Here is a 13,277-nt window from a genome sequence, read left to right on the forward strand (position 1 = left end):
TTCTGAACTGGGCAAACACATCAGACCTGCTAAACACGCATAAAACAACCTGGGTACAGGAGTCATTGCACTGGTCATACCCTGTTCTATGGAAGCATGAATCCAAGCCAGACCGCCCCAGTGCCAATCCCTCCCCACTACTTGTCAAACCAAACTACTCATTTTCTCATCGTTCCAAGCAGAAGTCCCAGCAGTGGCTTCTATTCATCCTGGTAAACTACACCACCACCATCTCCCTTCACATAGTGATGGTAACAGCACAGGAAGAGCCTTTTGCCGAGCCTCTGCATCCAGCTGGTCAAACGGGGTATTTGTCCATTAAAAACCCTTCTTTGGCTGTTTTGGACACAGGTTTGCTAGTTTTCCTGGAATGCTGTTAGGCAGGCGGGGTGTTTGTTGCCAGCTGTGTAAGTGCACTAGGAACATACCTCGGCTGGAAGTGAAACTTTGTTCAAGACAGCCAGAAACCATTTCAATCAGCTTTAGCCAGACATTACAGGCAACAGTCAAAGGTGACGACCAGCTGCTAGATCTGCACCTCTGCTCCCGCGGGGGATCACAAGGAGAAGGGATTGTTGGAAGATCACATTGCAATTACAAGCTGCCAGACTTTATTTTTACCCGCAGATTTTTAAGGAATGGTTTACTGGTAATGGCAGGAAAATAACCATCAGGATCCATCTATGGTCCACACCAAAGCTTGGTAGCAAGCCTTTGAGTGTGTTATCTTTACTCTTTGCGCCCTACATAAAAATAAAATGCAATTCCCTGCCTCACAGAGGTACTCCAAAGCTCATTAACTCACTTGAATGAGCCAGCCCCACCATCCAAACAGAAATTCAGTTTAGAATCACAGGATCATAGAATGGTTTGGGTTAGCATCCAGACCACTCAGATCATCCAGTTCTAGGATTAGTTTGCTTGTTGAGAGTTTGTGTAAGGCCTGCAGGACACAACACATTGCAGAAGAGGGTAGGTTGTGCTGTGTGTTGGTACTGATCAAAACTTGTCTTGAAACAGGACAGGCTGGCTGAGAGAGTTGGGCTTGTTCAGCCTGCAGAAGAGAAGGCTCCAGGAATACCTTAGAGCAGCTCCAGTGTCTAAAGGGGCGCTATAAGAAATCTGGAGAGGGACTTTTTATAGGAGCAAGTAGTGACAGATCAAAGGGAATGGGGAGATTTCGATTAGATATTAGGAAAAAATTCTTCCCTGTGAGGGTGGTGAGGCACTGGCACGGGGTGCCCAGAGAAGCTGTGGCTGCCCCATCCCTGGCAGTGTTCAAGGCCAGGTTGGATGGGGCTTGGAGCAACCTGCTTGAGTGGAAGATGTCCGTGACCATGGCAGGGGGTTGGAACTGGATGAGCTTTAAGGTCCCTTCCAACCCAAACCATTCTGTGATTCTATCATTCTCCAGCAAACCTGAAGACTATGAATGGCAACCACTAAATCTAAGAATTGCTATTCTGAGGCCAAACTACCAGCAAGCCTGACAGCCTTCCTCAGCACCTCCTGCAGCTGTGACAAGCCACTAGAATACAACCAGCAAGTTCAGACTACAGATTGGATCATCATAAAGTGGGTCAATTGGGAGGAGAAAAAAAAGCAGCAGCGTTTATGCAGGTGTCAATAATGCAGAAACAGATGTGAAGTACTGTTAGTGCTTCTGAAATAAGTTTGCATGATGATACAAAAACAAGGCTTGATTTTACTGTACCTTTCTAAAACTGCATAAACTGGTGGATCACTTCTGCAGCAGCGATGTCTCTTATTGTTCAGCTGAAGTTAGATTAAACAAGGAAACTGTTTGTGCTCTTTCCAGCACCCAGCCCTCATTCCAGCGAGACCACGGCTTCCTGCTCTGGGTCTCACAGACAGCACAACACGATGCGCTCGAGAAGGCAGCTGCATTCTTGCCCTTCCTTGCTCAGCTTTCTTCAGAGGAAAGAATGGCTTTGGGCATCCTCATCTTTCAGTCCCAACCATTCTATGATTCTACAATCTTACAGAATCTGCTAGTATTTATTGCAACAGTGTAAAAAGTCCATTTTAATGTGGTTTTGGTCTTGCTATAACCAGTCACTATAGTACCATCAGAAGTCACGGCTTACCAGCAGACATTACAGTTATATCTTTGAAACAAGAAGAAACTCCAAGGCATTGTAAAGGCTGCTCAGAACTCTTGAAATTAAACATATATACTGCTGGTGTGTTCTAACCTACTGAATAGACCTGTAATACTCTAGATTGTGTATTCTCTATGTGCAATTTAATTCATAATGAAATGCACCTCATCTGATTACTATTAAAAACCATCTCCCACATTTGCTATGCAAGCAATCTGAAAGCATAAAGGAATTGAAGTGTGCTGGTCTGGGTCACAGCAAAACTTGGAAAATCTGGGAAATTATGTCCTGGAAACAGATTACAGAGCTACCATTTAGGGGAGAAAGCCCCCAGAACAACAGTAATTTTAGCTGACAACTTCAATCACTGACCATAATCAGAATATATATTTCATGCAGAGATACAGACATAAAATACACATTTTTTTTACACACCTATTTATATCCAAATATAAATTTGGATATATTTATTTATATTTATATCCAAATATAAATATAAAATTCTATTACATATAATAGGATAGTCTGTATTTCACAGCTGGTAACCACGGTCTCAGTTTTGGATAAAGACATGGAAGAGCACCCAAACATCAACACATATTTCATGGTGACAGGAAGCTCCATCTCCCTTTCAGACAAACAATCAGAAAGCCCATGTGCTGGAAGAATTAATGGATAAACTTAGATACTTCAACATTGGTGCATTCCCTGGCTGGACTAAAAGGAAGCAAACTGATGAACAGTCAAACTCAGAACCATGATGAATTAAAGACATAAAGACACATTTTGTTAGGTGTCATATGACTGATTTTTGGAGAAGCATTTCATAGGGTATTTCTACCATCTTCAGAACTTAAAATAATCTCAAGGTTTTCATATCAGTACATGGTAAATTACAACAAGGTAGTAAAATGATAGAAAGCTCCAATACATGTAATAATAACCTGTAAAAAGTCAAGACAGATGGTACATTAGTTGATTAAAAAAATAAAATAAAATGAATAAGCACTTGATGCTGCATAGCAATTTATTTCCAGGTGACATGCTTGCAGTGGGGAGGATCTTGAGGGAGAAAGGCAGAGTTCAATAGTTCTGTGTGAAGCACCTCATATTTTGCTGCTCATCCTCATGCCAGTGTGTCTCAAGAGGTCATCAAACCAGCATGACATATGGATCCAGCCTGAGCATGCTGCTATACCTTGACATCTGCAAGAGTACTGATGCTGCCCATCAAGACACGTATTTGAGTACAGTCTTCACTTGACTGAAAATTGCATATACAAATAATACGATAGAATATAAAAATCACTTCACTACCGCAGCCTCTGAGGTTAATTCATTATGAACTACATGGTTTTGTGAAAGGCTATCACACTTCTCAAATGAAAGAAGAAACCAGTTTGTGTCCCAAACAATCCATACTTTCTGAACTTGGCTTTTATTACCTTTTTTTTGTTTTTTACAGAAAAAAAGCTGTCACAAGAGAAAAATATTTACTATGTATACATTATTTCAATAAAAACCTGTCCAAGACAACAAATAAGATAAAAGGAATTAGATTCCTTAGAGTTGTTATTAAATAGCTGCACATAGATATGTCCATATGCCATATACGCTACTTCTAAACATCATTAACAAGTAAAGCACCACCAGAAATTCTTCTGCATTACTAAGTAACAAAGTTTGAAGGCATTAAACACCCACCTCTTTTCCATCAAATAAAGAGGTAACCTTAAACATAACTTGAAAGGCAGAATTACATACATTTAGCTGTGAAGTCAAAAACATTGCCAGATTAATTACACATTTAAACATCTAGCTGAGGTACCAAACAGTTCAGAAGACCTTTAGGCATCACTAGCTCTGCATTTGGCATAGTAAGAGTGCAGCAACAGAAAGGTGGTATTTTCTTTTAGCTGTACTGAGGGTGTAGGAATGATTATTAAAATAACACACATTGTATGTTTTAGAATTACCACTTTTTTAAGGTTTTTAAAAGAGTACTAAAGGCATGATTATATAGATCTATGTTGAGGTATTATTTCACATAAAATATTGCTTGTGTTGGAATCAACTCAGCTTTTATTTCATCTCTAATACCACAGTACTCTAGAGTCCACCTGTCAGTCCATATTTAGGAGATTCATAGGTTCGACCACCAATTAGCAAAACAGAAGTCACTCATTACATCTCCAAACACAAGAGCAAACCAGACATCTCTAAATGGAAATAGAACACACATGCCCACGCACCCACACAAACAGCCTACACTTTCTTCTGTTAGATTTTTGGTTAAAGGATTGGTTATACAAGTTACAGCAGTCATTAAGAAGAGTTTCAATGACAGCTTACAAATCCCTACAACCTGCCTGAACAGCTCCTAGTCATGTGAATTGCATGGGAAAGCATACGAAGGATCATAAGATTTGGACATTTGCAGATGACTTAGTAAAAATAAGGTGGTATGAATAAGATTTGGTCCCTAACCTTCTACCTTTCAGTAACCAGTAATGCCACAGAGCAAATAGTTTGAATATTTTTCAATGCCTGTTAAATCTTTTGGCCTTCTTTCTTCCTTCTGCATCTCTTACTTACCCCTTCTCGATGGAAATTGCATTTAAGATTGTAGTGTATCAAACTGTATTCCATTTACTTTGGAAGAAATAAAAGCAGTACTTTTTCTAGTAATAGGAAAAGAAGCTTCTGAAATGCCTTTACTTACTCTCAAACACCTCCTGGCAAATCTATCAACTGAATTCAAGTATGTGGTAATTCAAGAAGTGAAAGAGCATTTTTTTTTAAGATTAAGACAGAACTACACATCAGTTTAGCTGTGGCTCGATTAAACTTTAACCTGCAACTGTAATTGTGACAGGTGAGCGCCTGAAAATACTATACTCACTTTATTTCTTCAAGGTAATCTTTCTGCCTTTACTAAGATGAAGCATATCAGAAACTGGAAACGTGAAGGAGGAAATAAGCCAGCAAAATAGCAACACAAATTGCTATGCAAATTCTTACATCAGCTGTTAGATGGCTGGCATACATCTCAGCTGCACCTCTTACTACAGGAGCATCCTCAGAGACTGGGGTATTAAGACACAAAGGAAGCTTTAGAAATCAGAAAGTCAGAGATTTAGAAAAAGAAAATCAAAACAAAACCAACAATCTTCACAAAAAGAAACACAAAGGGAGTTTTCTGTTCATTTAATAGAGGCTTGCAAGGCACGTGTTTCAACTGAATTGCAACATCTACAGCAAAACAGATCAAAACTTGTAAAATGTTCCCCCGGCCCTTCCAGGGAGTTAAACCTGAGACAGGGCTGAAAACCAAGCTCAGGTTGTGTACTAGTCTGATGTAATTATGCTCTGTTCTTGTCTGAGGGTTATACTGAAAATTACTGCTTATTTTTCACAGAAGGTGGAGATTAAAATAGACAGTAAAACTTTTGCTAATCGATAGCTGGATAAGAAATTCAGGCTCATCTTTCTCAGTAAGATATGATTCTTCCAGTCACTCATTTTACAAATGATGCCCTTTTTACTGGAACAACAGCAGCATTTCTACCACATAAAAGGTTCATTCTGTTATTTAAGGTTGCTGTGCCAACTGTGCTGCAATACAATTTTCTCTAATATAAAAAGGTAAAAATCTTGAATGATTCTCCTAAAGCAGAATCAATTGAAGTATCAAGAATACATCTTAAAAACTATGACAAAACTAACAACTAAAATATGTCACAGTTCAAATAAAGTTCAACATGTTTGTTTAAATGTGCAGAAAGGCCAACACACTACAAGGTAGTTTTCTTTACAAGTACAGATGGCCTCTTTTGTGGGTTTTTTCTTAACATGTGTGCTGTACGTGTAAGCAGTCAAACTATGTGGGGTAACACATACATACAGTACTGCGGTAAAAAGCAACAGGCAGTCAAGGATAGTTAAATATTGCATCTTGGCATGGCAGTCTAAGGCATGAAGCCGTAAACTGTGCGACTTCATCCACCCAAGAGCAGTTGTAACCCTGAAGTTTGCTACCTGGAATGCCTTATTGCTGTTATGAAATGGTATTCATGAATGATTAACTTCAGGCGAGCAAGTGACTGACACACAGACATGTAACAGCAATTCAAACAAACTTAAAACTGTATAAGGAACGCTAATCTTACTTTCAAATACTACATTTACTTCCATACTAGCACACAGAGAGAAGGCTCCTGCAGGCCTGCCATACCTTCTGTTCTTATATGGTAATTGAAAAGTCCAGTTCAGTAAAACATATGCACTTGTCCGTAAGCAAACAAATGCAGACTGCATTTGGCTACAGACACACATACACACTGTCCTCAACACGACTGCATCCCGAGAAAGGATATTTACTTTTAATTTGTAACTCAGTTATACTGATGAAGGTCTCTCTCAATGACTATCCCAGTATATTCTGTGGATTTACCTGATCATTGGTTTCCAATAAAATACATAATTTAACATCTTTTCAAGACTCAGAGGCCTAAAAATATAACTGAATGTAGAAAACAGATTACAGACATGTTGACTTTGATAACAATAAAGGTTTTTCTTTTATATCACTCCAATAGTGATAACAGGTTTTAAAACATCTCAGCACTACCTGTTAGTGTAAAGTAAGCAAATGCATCTGCATAGAGCAGAAAAGAATCACCCACATCACCAACATGCTGCAGTTCCTAATAATTTCAGAGTTAAAATCTCTGAGTTTGCCTTTCATCAACAAGTGTGGCAAGGATAATTTTGCAGCTTTCCTTTGCAGAATGGTTTGCAGATCGTTCATCATCCTATTGTGCCAGACCCTTGACTACAGACATCTGGGCTCCAAAGAAACATTTGCACATGTTTGACAGACTGGTCTCTGGGCCAGGTGTTACATGAATCCATAACTGCAGGTAATTCCTAGTAGGTGAATAACCTCTTCCAAAACTTATGTCCTGGCTTTTTGTCCAGCTACACCTATGTAAACAAAGCTATTGTTACCTTTTAGTGGATTTTCCACTTACAACATGAGGATTAGGCCTAGAGTTGTAATTAAAGCATCATTTTCTCTTGAAAGCATATCAGCCAGCAAGAAACATGATGAACACATAATATGTTAAGAAAAATAGTTGTAGATGCAAAGGGAGTCATATGAGGAAGACAAATTTTAGAGGGAAACAAGATTACAGAGTACTTTCCCAAATTTTAGAAGATCTCAGTGTAGTTGCATAATTGGTATAAAAATAGCTATGAAAAACTGTACCATTATGTATTAATGGTGGTGATTATAGTGTTTTAAGTCATAGTTACAGCAATATCTTATGTAGTTATAACATAGTAAGTTGAATGAAATGAGTATCACCCATCCCTACGCGCACACACACACACACACACACACACACACACACACACACACAGGTGCCAGCACGCAGGCAGAGGGGGTGAAACAGAAGTGCAGAAGTCTCAGTAGCAAACCTAGTTGTCCTCCTACACTTGTCTAAAAGCAAGTATGGCATACTGTTCTATACTGGCCCATTCTTATAGCTGCTGAGACACACATATGCATACATACATACACACTTAAGCATGGAAAAATCCTGAAGACAAGTTCTTTCCATACTGAATATCTGACCTGGTCAACTCCTACTGCTAGGTATAAGTCCAAGCACTTCCACCATGTCTTCTACATGTCTCTAACAATGTAAAGATCAGTGCCTTAATCTAAGGAAGTGCAGTTTAAATAAAATCTTCCTTATTTGATTTATATAAACACGACAGCTACACATACAATGCATGAATGTGTGTTTGATAAACACAGAAATGCTTACAGTGGAAGAATTAAAAAACCAAAAACCCCAAAACACTTACTTGAAAAGACTCAGGATACCGACTGCTTTCTTACTAGAAAATAAAAGCTGTACATCTTAAATGAGCTCTTTAAATAACTTTTCTGCATTTACTGAAGTCTATCCACATCAGCTCTCTAACACTAAAGTTAGAAATCTCATTTACATGAAGATGATTTATAATGCAAAGAAAATGCAAAAACCTGGAAGACTGTCACACTTTGCAGAGACTGTAAAATTGACAAGTTTTCCTGTTTCCTTCAAGGATGATATCTGTGTCTGCTGATCTGCAGTTCAAAGAACTCCAGTTTGGTAAAATAAAGTTGTCAATACACTGCATATATGCACATGTATCTGCAAAAATAACTCCCTTGATCAAAAGGTACTCTTCCAACCGAATTCCATTCTCAATCAATCCTCAGAAAGAAGCCTGCATGCTTTTTCATGACTGGAAGGATATCACAGTGTTGATTTTATATACAAAGTAGGATCTATTCCAGTATACTCGAGTAAAATAATTAACATATGGAGAATAATTCATTTTGATTTCATGACAAAATCGTCCATATTTTGAGTCGGCATAGCTGTCTCCTTCCTCACAAACCACCTGCCAGAAAAGAAGATCTAATTAAAATAGTGAAGATAAGTGGTTACAGAACATAACGCTACACATTTAACTTACTCCTGTATTCTGTAAATTTCGTTTACAATAAACATTTAATTTCCATGCTGTATGATGAAAACATATTCCTCAATAATTTAACCATCTAAAACAGCCTTTGTGAATTAATACCTTTGTAGGATAGCAGACATGAACTTTATTCATACAATGAAGAACAATGGCAGCAGAAAGCAGAAAGCTTCAAACCTGACTTGTACATAGCATACCACTTGTATAGGGTAGGAAACCCTCAATGATGTTTTCCAGGCCAAGAAAGTTTGACATACCTAATAAAGCCTAAAGACAGACACACATGTATCACCCTATACATTCCAACCAACTGACTTGGAAGTAAAGTGCTTGTGCACTTTAGTATCTACTATCCAATATTCTTAAATAAATCCCTTTGCTACTCCTTCTGATGGCACAAATTTACATGGGTTTAAGAAAAGCTGGTAGGACAAATTAATGCAGAAAAATCTACCAGTGGCTACAAATGCAAAGATATGTCCTATGAGCTACAATCCTTTAGCAACAGACTGCTAGAAAACATTTGTCTATCAATAATCATATGCTCTCAGCCAGTATCAGAAGCAAGATACCAGACTAGGATTATAGGATTTTGTCCAAGCTAGAAAGTAATACTTACCTCTTTAAACACAGCAATTTGGAAAACAGAACCTGTCAACAGCATAACAGCATGCCCACTGTCTCACTTACTTTGGGAGTAAGTCTTATAAATAAATAACTCTCCAATTACATATGCCCTAGTTTGGAAAGCCTTGATTATCTTTCAATACAACTTAAACAATTTTTGTTAGTAAGGAAATCTGAGAGTTTTGTTTCAAAGCTTCTGAGACAACACACTGCCAACTGTCAGGAACAAGCTATGTCAACTTTCTGACCCCCACTCTTCCCCCCCCCCAAAAAAAAATCCCAACCAACCAACCAACAAATTCCACAAAAAAAAACAAACCTCACAAAAAAACACAAAACAACCAACCAAAACCCCCACAATTTTATTCCTGTTGGAAATTAAACTCTCATCATGAACCTTATTTTCCCTTTCTTAATCTCTCCACTACAGATAGGATAACCTTTTGTCACTTTGACAATCCTCATTACACAAAAATACTAACAGTTTATGCGTACTGTCAGTGCTGTGTGTGGCATTTATCAAAGAGATTCCTTGCATTGGATATTGTCTTTTGATGTTAGAAGCAACTCGTGTCTCCCTCTCTCCTGTTGAACTGAGAATGAGCAACCAAACCCTAAGTGAGTTAAGGGTCATTCCTGCCTTTGTAAAGGCAAAACTTTGGCTGGATTCACAGGAAACAGAAAAACAAGTGGCAATGAGATCACTCTATAAACCTCATCTTACTCACTACTTCAGCAGCAAAAGCGGCACTATCAGCTTTCAGAACAGACACAGCATGGCAGCAACTGAAGCAGCATTCATGTAAATACTCATAACTCTGCAGTTTATTCAACCAACAATCTTTTCAGCAGCTGTGGCTTAAGCTATCTATTGGGGTGCTAACCTATCTGCAAGACCAAACAGACTTGTGACCTCATTAGTACCAAACAGGCTGCACTGGATTGAATGGCAGGCTGGTCTTCATCCCAGGCAGAGTTTTAGAAGAACTCAGTTTATCCATTTTAAAATTTCATCTTCAAAGCTAGTAAGGAATGCCCTCCAAGGCAGGGCTTTATTCCTTTTGTAATAACCTCTTCAGGTGTTACAGTCTTAAATATTTATATATAGTTAAATGGTATTTAATGATTAGCAGAAAAGCAGCACAAGTACTAACGTAACAGGAGGGATTAGGGCAGTTAAAGAATAATATGGGATAAGGTTACAGGTGTGTAAGAAACAGACAAATCAAAACTTAATTCACCACCTAAAATTCATGAGTCTTTGTCTACATGTCAATTACAACCAGAAAAATAAGATCAGCCTTATAAGACCATTTCTTTTAAAATTAATTACTTGTGCATTCAAACATTCTTTTTTTCTTACTGTTACTTACATGACCATTAGCAATGTCCAACAGATCTTTAACTCTACATCCTCTTACAGGTCCCACTTCATTGCAAATTGAATCTTCAATAATCAGAAAATTGGCTTTGTAAGATGTGAGTATCTTATAAATATCCTCTGCTGACCTCTTTGAATAGATCTGATAAATCTATAAATTAAGAAAACATACTCATGCAATGCAAAAACCAGTGATAAATTAAATACTCGGGGGAGAAGGGTAACTTATCTGCAATAATAAATTATATGTACACACCAAACTATAAAAGGTTTAGTTTCGAAATCTCCAAAACAAGTGGCCAGCTGAATGGGAAGTATTTGTCTCTGCTAAAGGCAAGTTCTCATTTTATATACTCCAAGTGGCCTGAAAAGTCTTCAGAAATAATATTTTGATATTTGTTCTTGTACAGATTGAAGCATTGATAATCTACGTGATATTCCCTTCCCTGTCTGCTAGACTCCTATGTCTTCCTTCCTTTCAATATATTTGATGTTTTTCCTCATTATATTTGGGTGAAAAGGAAGACAGTTCCTGTGAGATGCCACATTAATAGAATTGGATACTTACATTTTCATTTCTTTTCAGCAGATCAGCATCATTATACAAAGGCAAGCTTGACACCATCCATCCGGTACAGAGCTTAATCACGCCCATCAACTGTGGGCTGCCTGCAAACACAGCAGCCACAGGAGCCTGTCGCCTGCAAAAGCACCATTAACACATGTCTGAGTATTGGATGCATTTCTCAAAAAAATTGTTTTAATTTTATACACTGTATGAATCTTCTTAAGGTATGAATTGGAGTACATGAAGAAATCATTGGGGGTCTAATCACAACTGATGTTAATGCTGCAGTGACAGTAGTTTCCTTGCCAGGAAAAGCTTAGACCTGCAGCAATATGGAGTTTGCAAGGAATTCTTCCTGTTGGGGCAAGGGGTGGACATTCTCCTCCCCTCCCTGCAACCCATGGAGCACCATTCAGAACAGTGATGCAGTCCTGGAACACATCAAACTATTGCTCTTCTGAATGGTTGCTGACTTGTGACAAAACAGTCTTGAGAGGGAGGGCAGGTAGAAATAGAAGCATAACGTTATCTTGAAAGTCAAAGATTTGTGATTATTTTCATCTGATCTCTAGGAGTATATATTTCATTATCTATGAGGAAACAGTATCATGCTACAGAATAATGTTTGCAGTAATTCTGTTTCCTGGGTTTGGTTTAATTTTTTCATTATTCACATTCGTGCTTTAGTGAAAGAAAACAGTCATTGTCACACTTCATTACAGATTTTGGGCAACTTTTCCTGCAGAGAAAATTCACAATAAGTTTATATTCTCAGACAGAAAAACTTAAGAAAATACACTGTAATGATTACATTCAACTAAAATTCCAATATGGATATCTAAGTATATCCTTTTAAAAAATAATAATTAAAAAAAATCCTTATTTTCATTGAAAATATGAACAGCTGATACAAATAAGGATAGTCAAATTGTTCTTAGCTGAGTGAATCTCAATGCAATTCACCATGATTAATTATGTGCTTGAAGTGTAATGCATGCAGACTAATGTAAAAGCCACTAGGTACTTGGCATTATTCCATTTGCTGCCATCAAGAGCTACAGCAGTGGCAAACAACATACACTACTATAACAGAAAGAAGAAACTGGCTGGAACACCACAATTACCAGCCTTCCCTTTTCTGAAGATGAACAAATTGATATTAAAGACTGTATAGACACAGAAAATAATATATATATATAAATACAGTTAAAAGTAAGTTATCTGAACACAGGGGATCTCATTTTCAGAGAAGTGCAGTTCCTAATGACATAGTTCAAAGTTAGATTGAATGAGACCAGAATCCAGTTCTGAAACTTCTGGTGAGAAGAAACACACATCTGTGAAAGTAACTTGACTCAGTATTAGCTATGTATTTGGTTCAGTATGAACTATATAACAGAGCTCAGTATTTGCCATGCCCTACCTAGCCAGACATGCAAGAACCCTTCCAGCCTTCTGGTCAAAGAGGAAGTGTGAATCATTTATGTTATAATGCATGTATCTTGACTGAAGTCTAAATGGCGACATTCAGGCATTTCATTTTACTGGCTCATGCACACAAGAACTGCAGCGTTTCTGCCCCCTGTTGGCATCACATGAATCATGAGAGCCAACATGAATCCTGTAATTACGGAAAAGGTAGCATGCAAAGAGCCAGGTACTGAGATGTCCGCCTTTATCTGGAAATTAGGTCTAGCAATGATATTAAACATGATTTGCTTGGGTGTTTCAAGATCTTCTCCTCTTGTAATCGATGATAAATACATTCCTGTTTCTTTCCATAGGAATAATACCAAACCTAAAATACACACTTCTCCTCCCACATATTGTGGAATGTCTTAGCAAGGGAAAACTCAGATTAATAGAGGGAGCTCCACAAAATGCTGAGATAAAAATACCCTGATATAAAGCAGTAAAACAGAAATGTAGGACTTCAAACTTACTTTATCCATGTCATAAGTTCTACTGTATCAGGATCATAGAATTCTTGTAGTTCTGAAAGCTCTGTCATTATCCTAGGGAAAAACTGACG

At 37.9% G+C, this 13,277-nt stretch overlaps 1 protein-coding gene across 1 annotated transcript in view; it reads right to left on the minus strand.

The window, feature by feature from the left end:
• Positions 1-3,132: 3,132 nt before the first annotated feature.
• Positions 3,133-13,277, minus strand: part of DPY19L4 (dpy-19 like 4) — a 33,642-nt gene continuing 23,497 nt past the window's right edge. The window contains exons 16-19 of the mRNA XM_061448081.1: positions 13,189-13,271; positions 11,246-11,378; positions 10,670-10,828; positions 3,133-8,585 (exon numbers count right to left, since the gene is read on the minus strand). Of these exons, the coding sequence (XP_061304065.1) occupies positions 8,421-8,585; positions 10,670-10,828; positions 11,246-11,378; positions 13,189-13,271 (540 nt within the window). The 3' untranslated portion in view covers positions 3,133-8,420. The remainder of the gene's footprint in view (positions 8,586-10,669; positions 10,829-11,245; positions 11,379-13,188; positions 13,272-13,277) is intronic.

Source organism: Pezoporus flaviventris, unplaced genomic scaffold, assembly GCF_033815535.1.
Source record: "Pezoporus flaviventris isolate CSIRO_AGI_PZ_B2104156 unplaced genomic scaffold, CSIRO_AGI_Pfla_v1 ptg000007l, whole genome shotgun sequence".
Lineage (NCBI taxonomy): Eukaryota > Metazoa > Chordata > Aves > Psittaciformes > Psittacidae > Pezoporus > Pezoporus flaviventris.